The sequence below is a fragment of the Oncorhynchus mykiss genome, chromosome 13 (genome assembly GCF_057628025.1).
Source record: "Oncorhynchus mykiss isolate SJ-2025 chromosome 13, ASM5762802v1, whole genome shotgun sequence".
Classification (NCBI taxonomy): Eukaryota; Metazoa; Chordata; class Actinopteri; order Salmoniformes; family Salmonidae; genus Oncorhynchus; species Oncorhynchus mykiss.
In genome coordinates this window covers 31,341,556-31,367,176 of record NC_143034.1, presented here as the reverse complement: position 1 = coordinate 31,367,176, position 25,621 = coordinate 31,341,556, and the positions used below count along the sequence as shown (strand labels likewise).

General features: G+C 46.8%; 1 protein-coding gene across 2 annotated transcripts; it reads left to right on the top strand.

The window, feature by feature from the left end:
- Positions 1 to 875: 875 nt before the first annotated feature.
- Positions 876 to 19,783, top strand: LOC110485974 (axin-2). 2 transcript variants are annotated; one of them, XM_036940639.2, is made up of 10 exons: positions 876 to 1,500; positions 2,971 to 3,901; positions 6,809 to 6,949; positions 9,755 to 9,857; positions 11,808 to 11,948; positions 12,661 to 13,076; positions 13,359 to 13,787; positions 14,016 to 14,111; positions 14,949 to 15,116; positions 17,741 to 19,783. In XM_036940639.2, exons 2-10 carry the CDS (start codon positions 3,078 to 3,080, stop codon positions 17,865 to 17,867), a joined length of 2,445 nt encoding a protein of 814 aa, XP_036796534.2. In that variant the 5' UTR covers positions 876 to 1,500; positions 2,971 to 3,077; the 3' UTR covers positions 17,868 to 19,783. The 2 variants fall into 2 exon arrangements, with proteins under 2 accessions (XP_036796534.2, XP_036796532.2); XM_036940637.2 differs by having other exon boundaries at positions 1,264 to 2,065.
- Positions 19,784 to 25,621: the final 5,838 nt, after the last annotated feature.

Below are 25,621 nucleotides of genomic sequence, written 5' to 3'. Positions count from 1 at the left end.
AATACATTTTAGAAGGTCTATACATTCCTCTGTATAGGAGTGACTGGACCAAGTTGAGATGTGATTGTGATAGGAGAAGTAGGGGTTATAGATATTTATATTGGGACCTGACATGGCCAGCTGTCACAACGTATGCAAAGTAGGTGTACTATAGAACCTATAACCTATAGAATGCATGATTGTACAGACTAATGAGCGTCAATGGACGAGTAATATTTGAGTAATAGTATGTTAGTTCTCCTCTCCTGCGCCATGATTCAAGTGTTGTGTGGCTGAATTCTCTTGTATAATTATATTTTTTCCTTCAACATCAAAGGGACAATATAGTCTTTGAAGTACCATGGGATAGGATCACTGTCTAACCCTTCCTTTAAGATGCCTTCACATTGACATTAGTGAAAGTCATCTGAATTAAAAGCCCAGGAAGCATGTCTTGTCTGTCTTCCATAGCCAATTTCAGCTAATGTCATAGTAGGCTATGGATTCTCCGTGTGTGGGAATTTACATGTATGTTATGCTGGTTCCTGAATAGATATGCTAATACAAACAAAATATGTTGAATTATTTGTCAGTATCATCACAGTGTCTCAATGAAAATATTGAAATATATTGCTCGACAACTACCTTGTGATTATTTGATATATTATGATTATTATTTGATATAATATGATATATTATATTATATTCCTTTGGCATTTTAATGGCAAAAAAAAAAAAAAGAATACATTTGCTTTTGAGAAATCCAAGTGAAATGCAGGCAACTTTGTTTACATAAACGGTTTACAGGAATTTACATGCATTTTGCATTATTGTCTACCATGCAGAAACAAGGAGGTTAAAATACCAAATATTTAGGAAAGGAGGCATGTCTCTTTAAAGTGTATGTAGCAACAGAAGGAGTGCAGGGATAATGCTATTGGGGCGGTAGATCACTTACTTCAGACGTTCCAAAGCCTCGGGGAGTTGGTTCGAGATTGCCAGTCTTTGATAAGGTCCTTACAACCTCACAACTTTGTCGTTCCAGAAAACCTACTGACAGCTTTCTAAATACCACCGACTATTATTCAATCGTGTGTTTTGGGATCTATATATTGACTCGAGCGTCTGGCGATGTCATTCAGTGAATTTGATTTGCTTCTATGTTGTTTTTTTTTTGTTATCGGAAAGATGTTTAGATGTTTTTTATGTATCTTCCGGGACCAGGCCGGCGGTTCTTTACTTTGATGTCCACTGTTAAACAGTCAGCCGGTTCGTTTTGAAATAGCCTAGAGGAGATCTGCTGCTTGCTATGACTGCTTGAAACAGTACCTGGGGAAGGGGAAACGAGCTTTCATTTCAGGGTTGCATTTTATGTTCATCTTCTTTCTGAGATAAAAATCAGAGCGGAGTAGACTAACACCAGCAATCTGGTTGCGTTATTGTAATAATTTCTGGGGTTGTTACTTTGTTTCTGTGTGAACCATTTCTGAGCAGACGGGAAAGGACTCGTGTGCATCGATGGTAAGTTGCAAGAATGCTGTTCTGCAACCTTAACCAAGCCCCCCCCCCCCCCCCCCCACCTCTCTTGGTCGCTTTGATGTGTTTCTGCAATGCTTTGAAGTTGAGAAATGTAGGCTACACTTGTTGTTTGTGGGCGAGAAAATACCGTAGAATGGCTAAGTAAGGCCACTCTGAGACCGGGGATCAATGCTTTCGTGATTGTGACGGCTGTAGAAGAGACTAATATTGGTTGATGTAGTCGACCGTAGTCTGAAAGAAGGGGAAAAGTGGGATGTAAATTCGGCAAGGTCCCCCCCTTCTCCCGCCTCCTCGAAATGTCGACCCCCCCTCTCTGATCTACATAGAGGCAGTGCCAGCGTACTTTGGGGTCAGTTGTTGAATGGGACAGGGTACATTAGACTATTCCTATTGCATCAAGGAGTAAATCTAGTCCACCGTCGGATTACCACCGTTTCTATCGAACTTTTTGTTGGATCTATATATACCACTAAAGAGGACGGGGCAAAAGCAAATGGGAATAGCTTTTTCTTCACTTTCTGCTGGACTCGGGTTTCGTTTTACAATGGTATGTGATGTGGCGAGCTGTTTTCTTTTCGTATAGCACGATGTTCATTTCTGAGTAGTTGGGACACATTGGTTGTTTATGCAAATCCTGCAAACAGACTTAAGCGCTAGTAGAGATGTGACAATGTAACGTTGTTTTTATTGCGCAAAATAGTTTAGTGTAGCGTGGGTTTATGGCAAATTTGGCACAATATTGACAGTTCTACTTGAAAATGACGTAAAGTACTTATTCAAAAAACTAGTCGCCTAGTAATATTTTATTGTGCAGGGTAATCATGTCGCGTTGTTCAGACACGTTGCCTAGTGCTCGCTGCCGCGATTATGTGTTGTAGCCTACATGTCAACTGACATTTAGTGGGCTAGCTTCAAATCATTTCAGGAATTATAAACTACTGTTGATCGTGGTCATTGTACGGGGGGGCTCTTACCCTCATCATTATAGGAACCTTAGGCCATTGTGGCGCATAGGATGTGTTTTCACTGTCTTGGATGGCTGGCAACACTGGATGTATGAGGACAAGTGGTTCGTGGGAACGCAATCCTTATGCATAATGCAGGTAACAGCATCGGAAGCACATTTAGACTGATAATTCATTTGAATTGAAAGCGGTTTCAGGTGATCGTTTTGATATGCGTAAAATATATTTCTGGTGCGTACTTGGTGAGGAGTGTTGGCGATGTGAAACGATTGTTGTTGTCAACGGTCGTTTGACGTGACAAATCGATGCAGACTGTAAATATAGGTTGCTAAACCCCCATTTAGATTATAAATAGATTGATGAGACTAAACCTTTCATTTTTCTTTCTTTGCAAACCGGCGGGGATCTGAAAGGGACTGTTTACTTCATGTCTCCCTTTGAAGTTAGCTGGATCTGGCTTTGATTAGATCAACACTTTCTGTTTCAGAGTGAAAAGGAGCAGAGAAGCTCCCCCGCGGATTTAAGAGAGTGAGGAGGATTACAGTGGAGCTCATAGCAGGCACAACGGTACACACGGCAACCGGAGCTGGAGCCATGAGCAGAGCGCTTACAGACCATATCAGCAGTAGCTTCCGAGAAGATGCTCCCCGTCCCCCGGTGCCGGGGGAGGAGGGAGAGGCGTCATGCCATACTCCCAGTAAACATGCCAAAATGAGAGCCCAAAATAAGGCTAAAGCTGTCACCGTCGCGTCTCCCTGCTCCACGCCGAGGAGGAACGAGGATGGACTCGGGGAACCTGAGGGTAGCGCGTCGCCGGATTCACCCCTCGCCCGGTGGACCAAGTCGTTGCATTTTCTCCTTGGTGACCAAGACGGTGCTCACCTGTTCAGGACCTTTCTGGAGCGGGAGAAATGCGTGGACACTTTGGACTTTTGGTTCGCCTGCAACGGTTTTAGGCAAATGGACCTCAATGATACCAAAACGCTGCGAGTTGCCAAAGCTATTTTCAAGCGGTACATTGAAAACAACAGCATTGTTGCCAAGCAGTTGAAACCTGCCACTAAAACCTACATAAGGGATAGTATTAAGAAGCAACAGATAGACTCTGCGATGTTTGACCAAGCACAAACGGAAATTCAGTCAACTATGGAGGAGAATGCGTACCAGATGTTTTTAACTTCCGACATATACCTTGAATATGTGCACACGGGGTGCGAGAACACGGCTTATGCCAACCATAATGGTCTCGGGAGCCTCAAGTTGATGTGCGGATTTCTGCCACCTCTCATTGAGGAAGAGGAGTGGAGATGTGACTTGAAGGCGAAAACGTTAGCCTCTGTGGTTGGACTATCTGCCAATGCGCTACGGGCCACTGCTTCCATTCGGACTGCGGCGGAAGTGCTGGAGAATGGGTACAGGTAAGAAAATGCCTTAATTTAATTGATTATGTTGACTGTCTATCGAGTAATTGAATTGTTCGTTTTTATTATGACTGTTTATCAACAGGCTTATGTCGAATAGAGATCCTAAGGTTACTTAAGTGTATAGTGTTAGTGGATTGATTAGTTATTGGGCGTGTTGTCTGGTAGGTAATAGCATATAACTTACATATAATTCAGTTATTAACGTGTTGTAAAGAGCAGATATGCATTTGAACTAGTTATTGCCCAGCTATGGTAAAACAACGTTTTTTTCCACCCTCAAATTCCATTATGAGATCAAAGATGCTTAATGGACAGAAAAAAAATATGGAAGTTTGAAAGATGTCTGTTTCTCCTCTCTGCCCTGCTGTTAGTCAGGGGGTGCAAAACATCAACGGATCTGGCCTTTCCTGTCAAGTAAATGGTGTATTGCAGTCAGCCCTTTGTTGGCTTGCTCAAGTTTCCTGTGCTTTGAAATTTCTCCTCCAGTAGAGGCATGAATTCAGACACTAAGCCTGCCTGGCTGGCTGTTGCAGCTAGTACATGAAACTAGTGATTCCATTGTGAAGTTATGCAATATTTCTACATTTTTTTTCAGCCTATTATTAAGTAGTCCTATTATTACAGACTAGAATGTAACACAGACACACACACACACACACACACACACACGCACACACACAGAGAGAGAGAGCAAGAGAGTGAGTGAGTAATGCCCAGAAGAGATATTGGCCTCTTTGGTCCCGAGATCAAAGACATTGTTTCTGCAAAGCATTTTTGGGTTAGTTTCTTTTAAGATCTCGTCCCACATATTGTCCAACAGCTGCAAACTCTTCCAAGTCAGGAACATTGTGAGAGTGTGGATTTGTATGCATGAGTGTGCATCAAAGAGAGCCATACCAAAAAACTGTTCCCCTAGTTTGTCCATACAATAAAAACAACATCTGGACACAATTATCACAGAGTGGTTAGAGAGGGGTCCTGTTCCTTTCGGTGTCCATAGGAGAGGAGAGAACAAAAAGTGATTTTGAAAAAGGGGAAGTTTTCAAGGAAACACATTTGTCCTCTTAAACGAATCAGCAATGCTGTGAAGCAAGAGACGGAGAAATGTTTGTCGAGAGGAGGGGAAAAGTGTAAGTGTAGTGTAGATAGTGTAGATAGTGTATGATAGTTTCACGACAAGTTTTACATGACTCGCATTTTCCTCTTTAATTCATATTCAACTTTCATGCTAAAATGGTGTGCCAGGTAATTTGACCAGAGTTTTGCAGTGGGTTATGGGTTGACCGTCAGGAATATTAGCTTCTATGGCATGATACCTCGACACGCCACAGCTAGCGATCAGGCTTGGGGACAAGTGTTGCTGTGGCAGATATGATGTTCAGACGGGGGCCATGTTGGGTTGGGAACTGATAGGGGGGACTCAGGGGTTGTTGACATGAGGGCATCTCCTCAGCGTCCTGGTGTGATCCGCACATTCTTGTGTTTCGCTGAAGAAAAGGGATAGCCCCCACCCTTCCCTCTTCTCTCTTCCCCACCTTTCCCCTCTCATCTCTTCTTTCCCCTGCCCCTCACCAACTGTTTAGGTCAACACATTTCCATCTGAAACATGTGGAACTAATTTCGCTACTGCACTCAGATTCAATTCCCCCCCCCCCTTTCAGAAACGTAGCCACTCTCCTCCGAAAATAACGTGAAAAAACATAGCCGGGCGCAATGTCCATCCCCCGTTCTCCCTTTCGCTTGTGGTGTCTTTTCCTTGTCCTTTCTACCCACTGCGTTTATCTCGTCTTTTAGAGGAATCCCTCTGACAGAGCCTAAGCATGTGCTTTGGAGGGAGACAGACGCGGGGGAATCATGAAAGAAAGGCAAAAGAGGGGAGGGGAACCGAGAGCCCAGCTGCGCTAAATACCTGACTCTTTGCGCGAACCTCCAAAGGTCAGGCTTGAGCTGGGGCCTACGGCTTTAGTCATCCTCCCGGGCAGTAGGCATTCTCATAAAGAAAGAGGCCCTCGTTCCCCCTTCCCTCTCTCTCTCTCTCTCTCTCTCTCTCTCTCTCTCTCTCTCTCTCTCTCTCTCTCTCTCTCTCTCTCTCTCTTTATTTTGCGCACTCTCTCCCCCTCAAGCTCAAGTTCTCTCCTCCTTCCTCCCTGTCCACCCCCTTCACTAGTGGAACAGGAATGCAACACAGCAGGAGAGAGTAGAAAGAGAGAGAGGGGGAGAGAGAGAGACTTTAGAAGGATGGGAGCGGGGGTTCGGTTGTAGGAGAAGAAGGAGGGGGTATACAGAGGGGCCTGGATTTAAGGAGAGAAGACGTGAGAGGGAGGGGGAAAAAACACTCTAAGAAAAGAGTACACTGCTTCAGAGAGTGGAAAAGTGCGGGAGTAGGGGCCTTGCCCAAACAAAAGGGTAGAGAGATAGTAGGAGAGCAAGGGGAAGTGTCCATTCACATACAGCTGAGCTGCTCACTTCACTCACCCCCTCCCTCCCTCCCTCCCTCACCCCCCCTGCCTGCATGATGGGGGAGGGGACATGAAAGGGAGAGAGAAAATCAAAAAAAGAAAGAAAAACAGCTCCTCAGAGACGGTTGTCACATTCCTGAGGCCCCAGAGTCTTGCGAAAGTGACTCTAATTATTCAAATCTGTTGGAACTCGGACTCTAAACACTTCAAAACAAACTTCAAACTTTTCCTCTAGCTCCAAAGCAAAGACTCTTGCTAAAACATGTACACAAGTCAAAAACACAAACTCCATTTACACAGCTAATACAGGTTCACCAATGTAAGTCTCTGCACGGCACCGACACTCTTGTTTGAGGGTTTCCGTAAAGAAATGCTGGAATATGTCGTGTGAAAAGGACTGTGTCAAGGGCTTCAAGGACAGTTGCTGTTGTGTTTTGAGCAGGTCACACAGACGCGGAGACGCGGCCAGTCCCTACTTTGTCAACTCGGGCTATGTGTTCGCCCCCGCCACCAGTGCCAACGACAGCGAGATCTCCAGCGACACCATGACGGACGACTCCATGTCCATGACCGACAGTAGTGTGTAAGTGTTCTCTCAGCATTCCCTTCCGGGGTTTTCTCTCTGGCGTTTCTCACCGTTTGACCTGGGTCAGGGGGTCAATTCCATGTCAACTCCATGTCCATGTCCAGCCATTCATGAATAGCCTTCACGGATACGTATATGCGGGAAACAATTGGGCTAAATATTAAGTTTATCTGGGAAGCAGGCGCTTGTGTTGTGAAACGGAATGGGATGTTTAGGTTTGAATGATTCTTTCAGATTGAGTTCAGGTAATTCTATTAATGTATAAAGCGCCTCGGGGGAAGGGGGGGTGTGTGTCTGTGAAAGTCATTATGTTGAAAAATCTTTTGATGTCTATTCTGTTACAGGCTAAACTTCTTCATGGGGGGGGGGGGGGGGGGTGGAGTTGTGGAGTGTTGCCTCAGTTTTCCTCAAAGTAGAAATGTATCCATCCCACCCACCCACCATTCTGCCACAACAGCCTTGATTTTTTTTTTAAAGAAGGGAAAGAGAGGGGGGGGAAGGGAGAGAGAGAGGGAAAGAGAGAGAGCGAGAGAGAGTGAGGGGAAATAGCCATTTGGACCTTAAGACAAACTCATTGAAACATTTTGGCAGCAAATGAAAGGGAGCTTACTCACATGGTGGCGCGGCTTCCTGCTCTGCTACTGGCCCTCTCTCTCTCTCTCTCTCTCTCCTGCAGTGCCGCTGCGATCATGTGTCAGCGAGGCTTTCATGGAAGTTACTCATTCCTGAACCCCAGGATAGGGTCAGGAGGGACTCCCACTGCCCAGATTAGGACACCCCCAAAAATCCACCCCCATCCCCCACCCTCTCTCCCCAACCTTCCTCCAACCCCAACCGTCGCCCTATTTCCCTCCACTCCCCTCTCTCCCGTCCCTCTCCTCCTGCACTCGGAGCCAATAGCAGGGGAACGGTGAGGGTTTGCCGTTGCAAGGGAGTGAGAAAATAAAGTGCACGGAGGATAAAAGGCTTAACCGAATCGCTTTCAGCCTATTGTTAGCCGAGGGGAGCTTAGGGGGATAAGAGGGGTGGCTGTCTGCTTTGAGAATGACTTGCACAACTGAATAGGAGATCCCCATAAAGTAAGGGCCTGTGAAAGAGTGCACGGTCTGTTTTCTTCTTCTCTGCCCGTGCATCGCCACCACAACCGTCACAAATTGCCTCGGCCATCACGTAGGGCCTGGCTCGCTGGTGACGGGAGCTGGGGTTGATTAAAAACGCAACAGGGGAGAGGGAGAGAGAGGTGTTTTTTGTAAGGAGTTGGGTGTTTGTTTGGTACGTTGTTTCGTTGTGGGGAAGTATTGGTTTTGATACTTGTAAGAAGTGCGCCGCTCGTCAATGTGCATTATTAGCAGTGCTATCTAGGCTCCATCTGGTAACGCCAGTGTAAGTAGAACCCAGAGGCATACAAACCCAGAGTCATTTGACCAAATGATGTATTCATTGGGAAAAAATAGATCCCACTTGAATTCAGTCACGTCTTTTTCCTGCAAACGTCTTCAGGTTAATTATTAAAACATCTTACGTTACAAAGTGTAGCGCCTCGCAATGGCCTGCCCTGCACAGAGTTCTTTGAGCCTTTGACAATCTCATGTCCGCCTGCTCACTCTCGCTCTCTCACCCTCTCTCTCTCTCTCTCTACCCCTCACCGATTTGTAATAAAAACCACAGCTTCTTCCTCCTCATTGGGGGGAACAATTTGATTAGTGTGTCCTTTTATAGTTTGTTGTAAGGCACACTGCAAATTTGAATCTCATTTCCTGATAAAGAACAAGAGGGGGGGGGGGGGGGGGGGGGCAAAAAAATTCTCTCTCTTTTTGCTTATATCTTATTTATGGATTTACTTGGACGCTAGGGAATGCTGCTGCGCTAACTTCAAACATTACCTTATCTTACAAACCAGCCTTTTGATGTTGCCGAGATCAGAGGCTTACTGGCGGAACACTTGCCAAATGAAGATGGCAGCGGTGCATATGTGCATGAGTGTGAGATTTCAAAGAGGCAGTGGAAAAACTAACGCTTGGGCTAGGTCAGACACTTCTGAGCAACCAAAAAGGCCAAGATAATTGGCCAGGCTTAAATGGCAGCGGACTGGAAAAGCACACATTGGAGGGCGAGAGAGGAAAAATATGTATTTTCTTACCCCTTGCCACTGCCTAAAGGATGAACTGTCCAGAGGCACTTTTTTTCAGCTACATTATGGCAATCTTTCTTTATGTCAACCCTGCATGTCTTACACCGCTTTAAAGCAAGATCGCTAGCCCCTCGCTAGCCCCTCGAAGTAGCAGCGTTCTAGGCTTCTCCTCTTAGCCAGCGTTCTCAAGGGAGTCCCGGCTGCCATTTTGAAAAATCAGGCCCTTCCAACGTTGACAAGGACTGATGGGAACTTATCAGTGGGACACTTTTGAACCCCAGCGCCGGGATTTTTAGCATATTCCCCCCCCCCACCCCTCCATTGTCCCGGTGTGTTTTTGTTGCCTTGGCTTCAAGGCCCTTCAAGGGCTCCTCTGGTCTTTGATTTGGGCTGTGATGTGCCCACCCTGGGGGAAAGGGGGGGGGGGGGGGTGGCAGTCAGGGTGGTGCTGTGTTGTTCACTTCAGTGATGATCAGCCTCCCCTCACGGTTCTGTCCACATCGCTAGGCTAATGTCTTTCACGCCGCTAATACAGTGTGGGTATTACTTGGTTCTAAGCAAAGAGAAAGGAAATTGAAATGTTTATATGGAGATAGACATGCAGGGGACATTTTGAGTGACATGCGACTGTGTTTATTGACCCTGTTTCCTACCTGTGTCCCTCCTGGCAGAGATGGGATCCCTCCATACAAGCTGGGCACCAAGAAGCAGCTCCAGCGGGAGATGCACCGCAGCGTCAAGATCAACGGCCTGGTCTCGCTACCCCACTTTCCCGTGAGTCCCGCTTCCTGTTTACTTCCTGTTTCTTGATGTCTGCTGTCTTTATACACAGTGTCTTTATGTCTTTAAAACATCACAAACTTTTCTCAATCCCCGTTTTACAAGCGGTTCCCTTTCTCCTCGGTGGGAACTGTGTTTTCTTCTCCTTCTTTTTCTGATGTTGTGATAGAATACTATATTCTTTCTCCCCCCTCCCCACCTGCTCATTTTCCTATAAAAAGTCAGGGTAAATGAAAGGGGGGATTTGCATATCATTTATTTTCTCTCCTGCTCAACCCCTCCCTTCCTCCCATCCAACAGCTGACATTTTTATAGCTGTCATATATAGACCCCTGTTGCTTTACTTCCTCGTGTTTCACCTCCATAACTTAGTCAAGAATGTTGTAAATGCATAATATAAAAAAAAAAAACATTGGTAATAATGATGATGGTGGTGGTGATATTGAGGATGATTATCATTAGAGGCCAGGGGTCACAGAACCGAGCCTTGTGATGCTCCCTAAATCAGCCAGCTTACTACTCAGCCCTGTGCTTTGATCATGGCGATGAATGAATGGGACCCAGGTTGCCTGGCCTCTTTATTGACAACCTCCAACAGAGCCCTCCCCACACACACACACACACACACACACACACACTCCCATTTTGTGACAGTAGCCCCCCTACCCCCAACCCCCATATGGCTCTCACCACCCCCACTACCTGTAGTGTCATGTGCAAGCAGGGGTCTCTAAATGCTTGGTACTTCACGGCACAGCTCCAGGGCTTTGGAGTGGTTAGATTGACACTCAGTCTTGGGGCACCCGTGTCTGAAAACAACCAATGCAAATAGTTTTGTCCTCTTCCCTTCACAATGTGTTTGTGTACCGTCTTGGTGCGTAGGGAAGGCTTTGTGTGTGTGTGTGTGGGTGTGTTGTGTTGTGTAGGGAGGGTTGTAGCCAAGTAGAAGGGGCCCTTGTTGTCTGTTCCTCGCTCCCTCCCTTCCCCACTTGCTCTCCTTTTAATGTCTCCCTCCTGATTTGAAGATGGCTCGGGCTCCCAAGATGCACCAGCCCCAGGCAGCGGGGAGTGGGGGGGGGGGGGGGGGGCTCTGCGCGGCGCCGGCGCGCCTTTGCCAGCGGCCCCTCTCGCTCCTTTCTTCTGTCTTCCCTTCATCGTCTCTACAAAGAGATGAGAGGAACAACAACAACAAAAAAAGAAAGAGTCAAATCAAGAAAGCTAGTGCGCCACATAATAATACAGAACGGAAGATGAGAGAAGCCGGCACATATAGTTAGAGAAAAATAGGATAATGCGTCTACGGTACCTCGGAGGTGCCCTGTGTGCAGTCAGGAAATAAATGACCACTTCCCCCTTAGATCTCCCCGGTATTTGACTTCTCTATCCTCCCTCCCTCCCTCCCTCCCTCCCACCGCTCCACACATCTCTCAGTCCCCCTCCTTTTTTCTTCTCTCTCTTTTTGTTTTAATATTGTCTCTCTCTCTCTCTTTTTTCTTCTTCTTTTTTTCTCTGCCTCCTCCTCTGACTGTCGATATCTGTCTTTTTTTATTTTATTCGGGGAGATTTAAAGCCGCGTGTCCGTCCCACCCCAAGGGTTGGAGTGTTTGATGTTTGACAAGGGCCCCTTTTGAAGTGTGCTGACTTCAGAGGCTGCCTCTGCTGATGGCTTGGTCGGAGTACAGAGGGAGCGGGCGGGGGCCGTCCTCCTCGGAGCCAGGCCAACTGCTACCCCGCCGACAGGGCATGCGGTGCCAAGGACAGCGGGCATGGGGGGGGGGGGGGGATCGGGCTAGGGGTTAGCCCAGGGGCAAGGGCATCAATTGAGGCCTATAGAGTTAGAGTAGAGGGCACTGGAGGAATTGGGGGGGAAAACTAGGGACAACTAACTCACACTCACTCAAACACACACTCAAAAGTGTCCTTCCTCCCATCTCTCCCCTACAGAGGACACACAGGCTGCCTAAGGAGATGACGCCGGTGGAGCCCTTGGCCTTCGCCGCCCAGCTCATCTCCAGACTGGAGAAACTGAAGAGGGAGCAGGACACCATGAGCTCCCTGGAGGAGAGGCTACAGCAGATCCAGGAGGTAAGAACCCCCCCTTCCCACTACATTGGTACATCCCACCTCACCTGCAATGAGCTTTGGAACGTTCCACTGCAACCTAGTTTAGGTGACTCTCCAGTCCTGAACCCTGTCTTTGCTACCTAGAAAGACAATGTAGCTAGGAGGAGCCATGTGAGAAGTTAGTGTTGGAGCTAGCTAGCTGACTCTTCTTCCTTGATTCAAAGAGACTTTGCTTGCGGTCCTGCTTTGGAAAGAATTTAACTGACTAAGGCTCTGCCGTGCAGTTTAGCGACTTCTTCTCTGAAAGTCTCTTCTTCCGAGGAAGTTTCAAACTTATGTTTCTTGACACACTTGAAGTCTCTTCAAATGGTTAGCGCTTAGCGCTCAACTCTCCAGTGGCGTATTGCTGAGTGTGTGTCGTGCCGGTCTCTTTGTGTGTCTGGGCTTGCTGTGCATTATAGATGAAGAAAGAAGAAGCTAGCACAGAAACCGAGAGTCAATTCAAGTTACGCCGTAGAGTTTCTCTCAGCTACTTCACAAGGCTATACAGTACATGGTGTTCGTCGCGGCGTTTGCGTTCTCCGCAAATGTCATTTGGTTGGGTTTAGCAAGCGAGCAATGTTTTATATTTGTAATGTTATGGACTTGAGTAGGTTAAATTGTCCCTGTTCTTCTATACTGCGTCCACATTCTAACGCATTACGTCTTTGTGTGTGTGTGTGTGTGTGTGTAGGAGGAGGAGAGGGATGAGAGTGACCTCCCCAGTGCCGTCCCGCTCCACCACCCCCTGCTTCACACCTCATCCGGCGCCGACGAGGACGCCCAGGCCATCCTAGACGAGCACCTGTCCCGGGTGCTCAAGACGCCCGGATGCCAGTCGCCCGGCGTGGTCCGCCACTCGCCCCGCTCGTGCTCTCCCGACCGGCCCTCCGCCTCCTTGGTCCCCTTCCTGGGGCCCTCCTACCCGGGGGCCTCCAAGGGCCCGTTGGCTGGGAGCAGGCAGTCGACCAAGCACATCCACCACCACTACATCCACCACCACACCGCCACCGGCCCCAAGAGCAAGGAGCAGATCGAGGCCGAGGCGGCGCAGCGCATTCAGTGCCTCTGTCCCCCAGGGGGCGCCGACTACTCAGACTTCACCCTCGGGTCAGTTCACATACAATATCACCTGTACCGGGGTCCGTTCCCCATTCACATCAAGTACACTACATTTACTTTAGAGTTGCTCTGGGGTCATTTCCCCTACACTTCACATACGACCACATTTACCTTAGGGCTGTACTTGGGTCAGTGATGTAAACTGTTCACTTATCTCATGGATATGTCTGAGCATAGCGTCATCGTTCCCGTCACTAGTGCTTGTTGTAGATGTAGCTTCTCCTCCTGGAAGAGTCCCATGTAAACCCTCTCCTCTTTGTCTCCCTCCAGCCACTGCAGCAGTTTGCCCAAGCGGCCGGGGAAGCCGTGCGAAGGAATACGCCTGAGCCAGGCTAACGGCGGCGACGGGGTCCCGTCCCCGCCTCACCTGCCCCTGGACGCCGCGGACCGCTCGCAGAACGTCTGGCAGTGGATCCTGGAGAGCGAGAGGCAGGGCAAGAACAAACCTCACGGCGGCACTCCGGGCCCGAAGAAGAGCCACCTCCCGGACCCCTCCACGCCCAAGACGCTTCCCGGCCGAACGCACTCTTCCTGGGGAGGCGTGGGCGGCGTGGGGGGTCACCTCCGTGGAGGTCACCATCCGGCCCACCCCTTCATCCAGGACCCGGCCATGCCCCCCCTGCCCCCGCCCAACACTCTGGCCCAGTTAGAAGAAGCCTGCAGGAGGTTAGAGGAGGTCTCCAAGCCCCCCAAACAGAGGTAGGCACACACACTCATATAGCCTATCTTTGTCCTAGCTTGCGATGCATAGTCAATTTACAATGAGCCAAATGACTCTCTCCAAATTAAGTTTTCTGAAAATGTTTGACTTCAGGCGAATGTTGAAGCCTACACCTGTTTTTCCAGTGTTTCCTCCCTCTGTGTCGTGAACACTGATGCCGTCTATCTCATTCTATTGCATCTTTTGTCTTTCTCTCTGGCTGACAGGCATTCAACGTCCAGCCTTCAAAGAGACAGGAGTCACCCTCTGCCTTTCCCCAGTGGATACCCGCCTCTGATCAGCCCCGCACTTCAAACAGACGAGTGAGTTCACCTCTCTCTCTCTCTCTCTCTCTCTCTCTCTCTCTCTCTCTCTCTCCTACTCTCTCTCTCTCCTACTCTCTCTCTCTCTCTCTCCTACTCTCTCTCTCTCTTTTCCCCCCCAGTTGCTCTCGCCGTCTCTCTTTCGCTCTGATTTCCCCTCGATAGGGATATTGTGAGTCAGCATGTCTCTCCCCTTTGAAGTCCTCTGTTCTCCCTCCGCTTTTAATCATTTAAGATTAAACATGATGGGTGTAGTCTGAAACAGTCCTCTCGCATACACACACACACACACACCAGCGGATGCACAGACGTACACATGGAAGTTAACGACCCCTGGTTGTTATTTATGCCCTCTCTTCGCTACCTCGGCCCTGTGTGTGTGTGTGTGTGTGTGTTTTTGGGGCAGCTTGGTTGTGTTTGATGATAGGGCCGTAGCCACCTGACTACCAGGGTCTTTTTGAGATTTAATTGGCTGACCTTCAGTGGGCCAGCTGTCTAGGGCTAGCAGGCGCCCGCGTCTGAAGTATAGGACCCGAAAAGGCCCCCTGGAAGTGAACGAGGTAGTGTGTGTGTGTGTGTGTGGGATGAAACGCACAGACACACACCTGTAATCGGGTCAGGTTCACCTTACCTGAGCTAATTCCTCACTAAATTCTGCGTATTCAGTTCTGCCTAACTTCCCAACCAACAGTTACACACGGCCTGTGTTAAGAGTGTCCGTCGCTCTGGATAAGAGCTTTGGCTAAATGACTCAAATATAATGTCAGCGTGAAGTCTTGGCTATGGCTACGGTTATGCTTTCTCTATCTAATGTGTTGCTTGTCTCTCTGTTTCCAGGTGGAAAGAGCCAAAGAAGTCGATTAGCGGCGCGAGCGTGTCTGGCTGTGACCTGGTGGTCACCTACTTCTTCTGTGGTGAGGAGATCCCCTACCGCAGCATGATGAAGACGCACAGTCTCACCCTGGGACACTTTAAGGAGCAGCTTAGCAAAAAAGGCAATTACAGGTGAATGCCTAGACTAACACACACACCTGTAATATACCTCTATGGGTAAACACACAGACACACACATCTTTCCTGCACAACACACCTTTAATGCACAACTATAGGTGAACACACCCCTTTCAAACACACATTTCATGCACGGCACACGCTCTCTTTCTGAAGAGCAAGTGTGTGTGTTGTCTATGTACATGTGTGTTTGTGTAGGAAATAAATGTGTGTGAAAAGCTGGAGTTCCCAGCTTTGTATGTGGAGTAGGGGGAAAGAAGAGTAAGGCACTCTTAATAAGGATGGCTTTGAAGTCCAGGCCTTTTATTCTGTGCACAGACTCAACACGCCACTGCGAGGCCCCCAAATTCCTCCGCCTCCCAAGGATTACATCAGGCAGAATCACGGGCACCTTTTTTTCCTTCTTAGATTCAGTTGTGTGTTGATTTAACATTTTGAAGAAGGGTTTGCACGAGTTGTCGAAATGACCGGTGTTTTGTTTCGTTGTTGAAACGTGGCTATGGCTTCATCAAGTTAAGAATTCGAGAGGGACGGAATCGTTTCGCACAATGTCTCATTCAAGGAACCTACACCTAAAGGGGACACTAGAGTATAGGTTGTAGCACACCAAAGAGACAGACTATTCCCGAGACATCAGTATCTCGATTCTAAAAAATAAAATAAAAAAACATCCACATCTGCCTGTCAGTCCGAGCTGAACCCATCCAGACAACTCATCACACCCCTCACTATACCGTAACTCTTCCGCGGGGAAGAAAGGGCGATTTTGAAGCCGATGGCTCTACTAACGGCTCAGAATGTGTGGAGTTGGTTCATTTCAACATGGCAGGAGAACAGTACTCGGCCACGCTGCCAGACCATATCGGTGCCAGATGTTGCACAGAGAGAAATCCTTTGCCATATATAACACGATCCAATGGAAATACTCCTTTTCTCTCCCTCCCTATTCTCCATCTTCACTTCTCTCGCTCTCTCTTTCTCCCCCCCCCCCCCCCCCTTTCTCTCGCCCGCTCTTTGAAAAGAAGCGCCAATGCCTTGGAACTGTTTGTTTTGTGAAGATGGAGCCCATTCCTTTAAAGAGTAGGGGTTGTGATTTTAAATGGCAGGAGACACAGTCATCTATTTCGATTTGATAAAACGCCGCGAAGACGCACTTCACTAAGGCCTCTCTGCCTCGTTAGATTCCGTATCTGTAGTTTCAGCGTTCAGGCTTTCAGAAAGGTTGTGAGACCCGTTCTTTCACTACAGCCTTCAACCACGTTGAAAATGCATCATGCCAACAAAACAAAAACATAGCGACACCCAACCATCCAGACCACACCCTAGCAGCTGTACGACGCTTCCTCAACCCTCGCCATTAACCCTCCGTTTTCCAACCCTCTCTTTAAGTACCACTAAAAACACGAAGAAGTGGAGGGGGGGGGGACGTGTTTTCCAGGAGATTCCAGGGCACAGGCATACATGGGTAAAGTGAGGCATTTTCCATTACAAAGCTTATCATTAAATCTCCCCCGCTGGTCATCGCTGCCTGTAAGCTAGGGGAGAAGAAATCATTAGGAAAACTAGTCAGTAGACTTCATAGACCTGAGCCGAATCAACCCTGGGACTTTGGGGGGAGGGAGGGGGATATGAGGGGGAGGTGACTCCTTGACCTCCCGGGAGACTGTCTGGATTGGTGTCCTCCTCCTCCTCGTCGTGGGGTGTCGGCCTTCGGGCCCGGCCTGCGTCCAATTTATCACACCCACGGAGGGGGTCTGCTCCCCTCTTCTCCTCTCTTCCTCTCTCGCGCCTCTCTTTCCCTCTCCCTCTTTTCTCTGCTGGTGATCGGAAAGCTGCCCAGAGTTTCTGTGTGTGTGTGTGCGTGCGTGCGTGCGTTTTATTGCCTCTCTCTCTGTCTTTCTCTCTGTGTGTGTCTCCATAGTTGTCTCTAGCAGTGTGTTAGTAGGTGTGTGTGGGGCGTGCAGTGACAGGCAGACTCTCAGGCACCTGAAATGTCAGCCCCAGTGAAAGGAAGGCCCTTCATTTGACAGTAGGGCACAATTAAAAGGCCAGGCTAGACAAGGGGAGCTCAGTGCTAGGGGGGGGGGCTTAAGACAGGAGAGGAAGGGGGGGGCTTAAGACAGGTCCTAATTAGCCCTTCAACTTTAATGAGACCTTCCAAGACAGATAGGCATCTGTACAATGGCCGGCAGTCAAGTTCCTTTAGCTCCCTCTCTCTCTTTGGTCCCCGCTGCTGCTGCTAATTCTTTGAAATAATCACTGTCGAGCTCAACCCAACCTGGCAACCCAAACTAGTTGGAGTGGTTGGGGTTGCCAGGTTGGGTTGAGTTCTGTTTGTTGGTGGTGGTGCGTAATGTAGTCAATCTTTTGTTCTTTGAAGTGAGAGGGATGGCGCTGAACTGTGTGACCTAAGGCAGTTTGGTTACGGGTTTGAGTCATCGTGTGTGTGGAGTTGGATGTGTAGGTGTCGAGAAACTGTTCTCATGGTACAAATACTATTTTTAGCACTTGCTCGTCCATAGTGTCAAGTTAAAGAGGAAGACACCATGCTAGTTATTTTTTTACTCTCAAAAAACATTTTCTGACCATGCCCCTCTCTCTCTCTTGTTTCTCTCCAGGTACTACTTCAAGAAGGCCAGCGACGAGTTTGAGTGCGGGGCCGTGTTCGAGGAGGTATGGGAGGACGGCGCCCTTCTGCCCATGTACGAGGGCAAGGTCCTGGGTAAGGTGGAGAGGATGGACTGATGCCACCCTTATGCCCACCCTTACCCAACCCTACCTTACCCATCAACCAAATACACAACCTCCAGGGCACAGACTGTCGCGAGGAACTGGAGTGATTGACTTGATATGGGGGGAAACGCTCCAGACTTTCTTTCCTACTATTAAGCTAAATAAGAGTTAATATATCCAGCACAAGAGGAGTGTGATTGAAGGAACACGAGCCAATGAAGTATGCCGAACCCAGAAGAGCCCCCCCCCCCCTGACTGTCTTAACCAATCAGCCTTAGAAACACAAGGGAACGACACTACAGACAGAGAGAGACGGCGAATGGAGGCCTCTAGGCTCCCTGAATTTAACCACTGAAGATGCAGATGACTGTTTGTCCAATACGAGAGACCAACGTTGCAATTAAATAGTGGTAACGTTGTGAGAACGTTGCGTCGCTCCCTGGTCGCCTGCAATGGACTGGCGACAGCGCCACCACCTGCTCTTATAACGTTGTGCGAATGTTGTGCAAACGTTGTTACAACATGAAACGTCTATACGTGTGCATATACATACATGAAAATATGTGTGTATATACATGTATTACATTATATTGATGCGTTCTTGTCATGATTTGAAAGTTTGTGTATTTATTGAAAAAATGTCCTCTCCCTCCCTCACCTTCAACTTGTCTACCCATCACCCACCCAACCCAACCAACCAACCCAACCCACCCAACCCACCCAACCAACCCAACCAACCCACCCAACCCACCCAACCAACCCAACCAACCCACCCAACCAACCCACCCAACCAACCCAACCCACCCAACCAACCCCACCCACCCAACCAACCCAACCCACCCAACCAACCAACCCCACCCACCCAACCAACCCAACCCTGTCCCCTCATGTCCAGTTGATGGACAAGCTGCTTCGAGTATTGGGAGAATACTGTGGTGATTTTTTTTTTAAATGTACCTTGTAATGTCACAAAGGTCATGATACTAGTCTAGTGCCCCCCCCCCCCCCTTACCCCTGTCCAACCTCACTATACCAGGGGTCTGCTGAGACTGAACCTTCCACTGTCGTAGTAAACCAACCAACCAACCCAGTCTTAATATATGCTGCTGCTGATGTGTTCTCTTCCATTTGTGAGCCAGAGTAAGAGAGTCGTTGGTTGTCTCTCACTCCAGCACCGAGCTCTATCCTTTTTTTTTTTTTAGGTTGTTGTGCCTTTGTTTGTGGACCAGGCACCACACAGGGAAAGGCGCGAAAGAGAGATGAGAAAAGAGACGCGAATTATGATGAGATGAACAGAGAGAGGACCTGGAGAAAAGAAGTGTTTACAGTGAGCACACCAAAATAACCTTGTCGCGCTTCTATTGAAATGAACCACCTCTCCAGGAAGCAGCGGCTTAATATCGCCACGTTTCAAAACTGCTTCCGTTCCATATTTATTAGCGTTGGAGAGAAAAGAAGAAAAAAACGTTTTTAAGAAATGTTTCTCCAATAGCTTTTTGAATGTTGTGAAAAGGACATCTTCAAAGACGGAGTTCCTTGTATACATTTGTAATTATGCATTTCTTTTGAAGTCTGGATAAAAGGACACAAACACTGTGGCTAGTGTTTTTATGAGTACAGCACCTGTGCCTACATGGATGCCATACCATGTACTACCCTGAATCAGGGTGTTAATAATTATTCCCTTGGTTTTCAGAAGGGCTTTTTATGTTGAAAATATTATATTTTTAATGCATTTAATAGTATCCTGTAATCATGTCATTTGGTTTTTACGCCCCGGCTTTTGTGTTGTTGTTTTGTTCTATCTAAACTGTAAATTATACATTATATACAGAGTTTCATTTAAAGATTTACATGGACCTATAATTATTGTAATTATTAAGAGATTGTAGCCTTTATTAAAAGTTTTACTATTTTTCAAATGAAAATGGCCGCTTTTGTTTGTCTGCTCATTTCTGTTGCTCAGTTGCAAACGAGAACGGGGGATGCTTGATTTACGTGATAATGCATATGACATTAACGACAGAACTCTCCTCTTTTGGAGAAACATTCAAGACACAAGTTGACATTTCTACCTATTTCTTCAGACCACTCCGGTTTGAGCTCTTCATTCAAGTTGGGATTCCATAGTTCTGTACAGGATTGGAATCTGTCTGATCCAAAGAGTTTGTACAGGACAGCTGCAGAATGAAGGGGCTCAATACTGACGGAAGTGGGCATTGCGTACTCATGGCCCATGGGGTAGACACATGTAACTGTGTGTCCCAAATGGAGCCCAATTCCTTATATAGTGCACTACTTTTGACCAGAGTCCATAGATTTTTACATAGGGAATAGGGTGCCATTTGGGATTCAACAGTAGCCTGGCATTCAAAACGATTTTTCTACGCTTCAGTGAAATGTTCAGTTTGGACGCCAGGCTAAGACAGATGTCTGGGTAGAAATAAACTGCCGAGTCCTAAATGGTATCCTATTCCCTATATAGTGCACTACTTTTGACCTGCGCGCTGGTCCAAGGTAGTGCACTGTATGGAGAAAAGGGTGCCATTTTGGATGGATCCCGTGTTCAATCCCTAAGTCCCCTCTAGTTACAAGGCAACCGTTGCCTGTTGTGAGATCCCCATGGGCTCTTCTTTATTTTCTAATTCTCTCCATTAGAGGAGAGGAATGGCAGATCACCATGGCAGCTGGCACCTCACAGGGAGAACCCCCTAGGAGAACCCTACCCACTGGGCACAGACTTCAGTTCAACGTATCATTTTGATTTACGTTTGGTTGAGTTGTCAACTAATGTGAATTCAATGTGAAATTCAATATTTTTTTTAAATTAAAAGTTGGGTGGAAAAAAAGATGAAATGCCCTTTGACCTTTTTGCAAATCCAATTTGTTTTCCACGTTGATTCATCACATAGATTTATTGGGTTAAAATTAAGTGGAAAAAAATATTATTCAACCAGTTTTTTGCCCAATAGGTAGCTATCCCTTTTCTACTGTGGTCTTTAATCCCTCTTCGCAGACTTGGGTCATGTTCAATAGGGTGCTCTCATTGGACAAGATCCGGTCGTACCTCCCCGTTGGGGGCAAAAAAAAGTCCTGCTTATTGAACAGGACCCAGGTACACTCTGCAGTCTCCACTATGGCCTAATGGGAGACATTAGTGATCAAAATGGGACCATTGGGCTAATTGGTAGCCTAGAGAGCAGAACTGGGAGAACTGCAGTCAACACAAACATTTAATGAAGTACCCCAGATCCCAACGAGACGGCTCAGCCATATTTGCGTCAATTATCTGTCTTTTATTTGCAGGAAATGATTAAATACCCTACAGAATTAATTCAGCCACCGCAGTCCTGCTACATTAGCGAATCAGAAAGACGTTGTCCAAGCCAAGGCGCACTGACTCAATTGAGCTGAATTTGAAATCACTTAAAATAGCCTTAATGACATGAAAATAGATTTTTCATTGCCTCAAGCAAATGTGCCTGGTGACACACATTCCTGACAAAGTGAGGATTCTATTCTATTATTTTCAACAGATTTAGACACACAGGCTTTGCATTACATGGCATCTTATTCCCTATATAGTGCACGACTTCTGACCAGAACTCTATGGGTCCTGGTACAAAAGTAGTGCACTATAAAGGAAATAGGGTGCCCTTTGAGATGCAGGCAGGCTCTACAGGAAAAAATGTCTATGGTTCTGTTGAACTGCAAGTTTAAAGGGGGAAGATGGAACCTTTCACCCCTCACCCCTGTGCCCTTTCCTCCACCCCTAACCCCCTCCCCTGCTCCGAGCTCTATATTTATAGCCTCTCTGGGCTGTCGCTTTGAAGGGAAACCTAAATTGCTGGCATTTTTCCCCACAAAGGTGTTGATAGATAATGACTGTTGCATTCCCCTCTCCCCACAACAGGCCCCAGACCTTCCCCCATCTCCCATCTCATCTCTCTGGTGAAGTTTAGAGTCCTTGGACAACTCCATACAGGTGCTTTTGTAGTAGAAAGGTTTTCATTTATTAAGAATGACGGAGAACTTCCATTGACTTTCATGTTGACCCTTTGAAACGTTTCCTCATAGTTTGTGTTCTTTCACGTTCATAGTACGAGAGAAATGAATGAGACGGGTTTTTACATTGATTCCGTTGGCAGCGTTCACTTTCCTCTCTCTCTCTGCTTCTCTCTCTCTGCTTCTCTCTCTCTCTCTCTCTCTCTCTCTCTCTAAACAGTGTGCTAACTGTGCCATTCATTTCTCCTTGTGTTGTGGTAATTGGCATTTAGCATGGTTGAGGCTATTGTAAACATGCCCGTGTGAGACTGTTAAAAGCGGCACCACTCGCTCCACGGGCTACGCTAGCTCGCGAGGCAGACGAGGGGGTACTATTGTACTGGTGAGCCTTTGGGCTTTTTAATCGCCTTCTCATACCGCAACCTACTCCGTTTACATATTTAATTGCCAGGTAAAATCATTTGTCAGCAATCCGTTTAATATTTTGATTGTACAGTAACCATAAAGAGTGAAAGAAGAGAGAGAGAGAGAGGGAGAGAGAGAAAGAGAGAGAGAGAGGGAGAGAGAGAGAGGGAGAGAGAGAGAGAGAGAGAGTGGGAGCAGCAGGCAGCAAGAGGAGAAAGAGAAGGGTCTGCCGCCAGAATACACATCAAAGGCCTGCCTTGATGTTGATGTTGAATAGGCATTAATGGTTTCTGAAGGCAAGAGATTGCATGGAAAAAAATGAAACCTCCTCCTCTGACAATCCCGCCAGCAATCTGAGAAAATGCATAAACATTGGAACGCTGTGCCAGAGAGAGAAAGAAGGAGAAGAGGAGAAAGAAAGAAAAAAAGGAAGAGAAAATAAATGGGTTGGGAAGTTGAACGTACATTCTCATTTACAGCAACGACCTGGGGAAGAGTTACAGGGGAAAAATGAAATGAGCCAATCGGAAGCTGGCCGGTCATGGCTGCATGAGAGGACAGGTTGATCATTTAACCAGGACAACGGGGTTAACATCTCCAGTCTTGCAATACGTCCACCGGGATCTTTAATAACCACAGAGTCAGGACCTCTCGTACTCTCATCCAAAAGACGGCACCCTTTGCAGGGCAGTGTCCCCAATGACTGCCCTAGGGCATCGGGGTTCTCCATTGACCAATCACAGCAGCGTCTGGTCTCCTATACTAACCAAGCCCAAACCTGCTTAGCTTCAAACGGAAGCCATCATAGAGATGCAGAGTTGTATAGCTACCGACAGGATAGATGTAATAGTTCCACAACAGTGTTTATTTCAGGAAAATGTTAACGCTATGGGCTGTGAGACCTATTTCAAAATGTATATGCATTTCCCATGCTGTTTTTAGAGTCAAGATCATATCACATTGTTGTGAACAATAGCAACCGCCCGTGGTTATTTTAGGACTTCTTCTCTGTGTGGGAATATGTTGTCTCCATTTTTATAGGTAACATTTCCTGTATAAAAATACCAAGGGCCTCAAAGAGCGCCGGGATGACATAATATCGAGAAAATGTGTTGCCCATCAGACTTCATTAGGTCAAAGTGTGTGTGTGCTTTGTGTTTACATGTGCATATGTGTGTGTGTTATAGTCCAAACTAGTTCCTATTGTGCTCATGGTCTTGCAAGGAGCAGAGCTGGTAGACGGCTTTAGAAAGCTCTGTGTCTTCACCTGCCGTAGTGCCCTTGGTCTCAACCTAAACGCAGTCTCGTTTCATTGTATTTGTGGTGGGACTAAGCTTTTGCGTGTGAATGGTCCAGGCTGGTGGTTTTAACAGGAGCTTACGTCTGAAACTCAACCAAAACCCCCTTTATCCTCCACCGGCGAGCACAGAGATGTTCTCTCGCTCTCTCTGGTTCTCCCTCTCTTCCTCTCTCTCTCTCTCTCTCTCTCTCTCTCTCTGGTTCTCTCTCTCTCTGGTTCTCTCGCTCTCTCTGGTTCTCCCTCTCTTCCTCTCTCTCTCTGGTTCTCTCGCTCTCTCTGGTTCTCCCTCTCTTCCTCTCTCTCTGGTTCTCTCTCTCTCTGGTTCTCTCTTTCTTCCTCTCTCTCTCTCTCTCTCTGGTTCTCTCTCTCTCTCTCTGGTTCTCTCGCTCTCTCTGGTTCTCCCTCTTCCCCTCTCTCTCTCTCTCTCTCTATATATATATATATATATATATATATATATACAGTGCCTTGCAAAAGTATTCGGCCCCCTTTAACTTTGCGACCTTTTGCCACATTTCAGGCTTCAAACATAAAGATATAAAACTGTATTTTTTTTTTTGTGAAGAATCAACAACAAGTGGGACACAATCATGAAGTGGAACGACATTTATTGGATATTTCAAACTTTTTTAACAAATCAAAAACTGAAAAATTGGGCGTGCAAAATTATTCAGCCCCCTTAAGTTAATACTTTGTAGCGCCACCTTTTGCTGCGATTACAGCTGTAAGTCGTTTGGGGGTATGTCTCTATCAGTTTTGCACATCGAGAGACTGAAATTTTTTCCCATTCGTCCTTGCAAAACATCTGTAGCTCAGTGAGGTTGCATGGAGAGCATTTGTGAACAGCAGTTTTCAGTTCTTTCCACAGATTCTCGATTGGATTCAGGTCTGGACTTTGACTTGGCCATTCTAACACCTGGAAATGTTTATTTTTGAACCATTCCATTGTAGATTTTGCTTTATGTTTCGGATCATTGTCTTGTTGGAAGACAAATCTCCGTCCCAGTCTCAGGTCTTTTGCAGACTCCATCAGGTTTTCTTCCAGAATGGTCCTGTATTTGGCTCCATCCATCTTCCCATCAATTTTAACCATCTTCACTGTCCCTGCTGAAGAAAAGCAGGCCCAAACCATGATGCTGCCACCACCATTTTTGACAGTGGGGATGGTGTGTTCAGCTGTGTTGCTTTTACGCCAAACATAACGTTTTGCATTGTTGCCAAAAAGTTCAATTTTGGTTTCATCTGACCAGAGCATGGACAGAGTCTCCCACCTCAGCTGTAGATCTCTGCAGTTCATCCAGAGTGATCATGGGCCTCTTGGCTGTATCTCTGATCAGTCTTCTCCTTGTATGAGCGGAAAGTTTAGAGGGACAGCCAGGTCTTGGTAGATTTGCAGTGGTCTGATACTCCTTCCATTTCAATATTATCGCTTGCACAGTGCTCCTTGGGATGTTTAAAGCTTGGGAAATCTTTTTGTATCCAAATCCGGCTTTAAACTTCTTCACAACAGCATCTCGGACCTGCCTGCTGTGTTCCTTGTTCTTCATGATGCTCTCTGCGCTTTTAACGGACCTCTGACACTATCACAGTGCAGGTGCATTTATACGGAGACTTGATTACACACAGGTGGATTGTATTTATCATCATTAGTCATTTAGGTCAACATTGGATCATTCAGAGATCCTCACTGAACTTCTGGAGAGAGTTTGCTGCACTGAAAGTAAAGGGGCTGAATAATTTTGCACGCCCAATTTTTCAGTTTTTGATTTGTTAAAAAAGTTTGAAATATCCAATAAATGTCGTTCCACTTCATGATTGTGTCCCACTTGTTGTTGATTCTTCACAAAAAAATACAGTTTTATATCTTTATGTTTGAAGCCTGAAATGTGGCAAAAGGTCGCAAAGTTCAAGGGGGCCGAATACCTTCGCAAGGCACTGTATATATATATATATATATATATATATATATATATATATATATATATATATATATATATATCCTGTCCTTTCTTTCTCTCTCACACACTTATTTTCTCTTCTGTTTCCTTCCTTTCCT

Excerpts from the sequence above, each read along its gene's own strand:
- LOC110485974 (XM_036940639.2), top strand. The coding sequence starts at position 3,078 with ATGAGCAGAGCGCTTACAGACCATATCAGCAGTAGCTTCCGAGAAGAT. Across the intron at positions 13,077-13,358 it reads TACTCAGACTTCACCCTCGG|CCACTGCAGCAGTTTGCCCA; the intron begins GTCAGTTCACAT and ends GTCTCCCTCCAG. Across the intron at positions 13,788-14,015 it reads TCCAAGCCCCCCAAACAGAG|GCATTCAACGTCCAGCCTTC; the intron begins GTAGGCACACAC and ends TCTGGCTGACAG.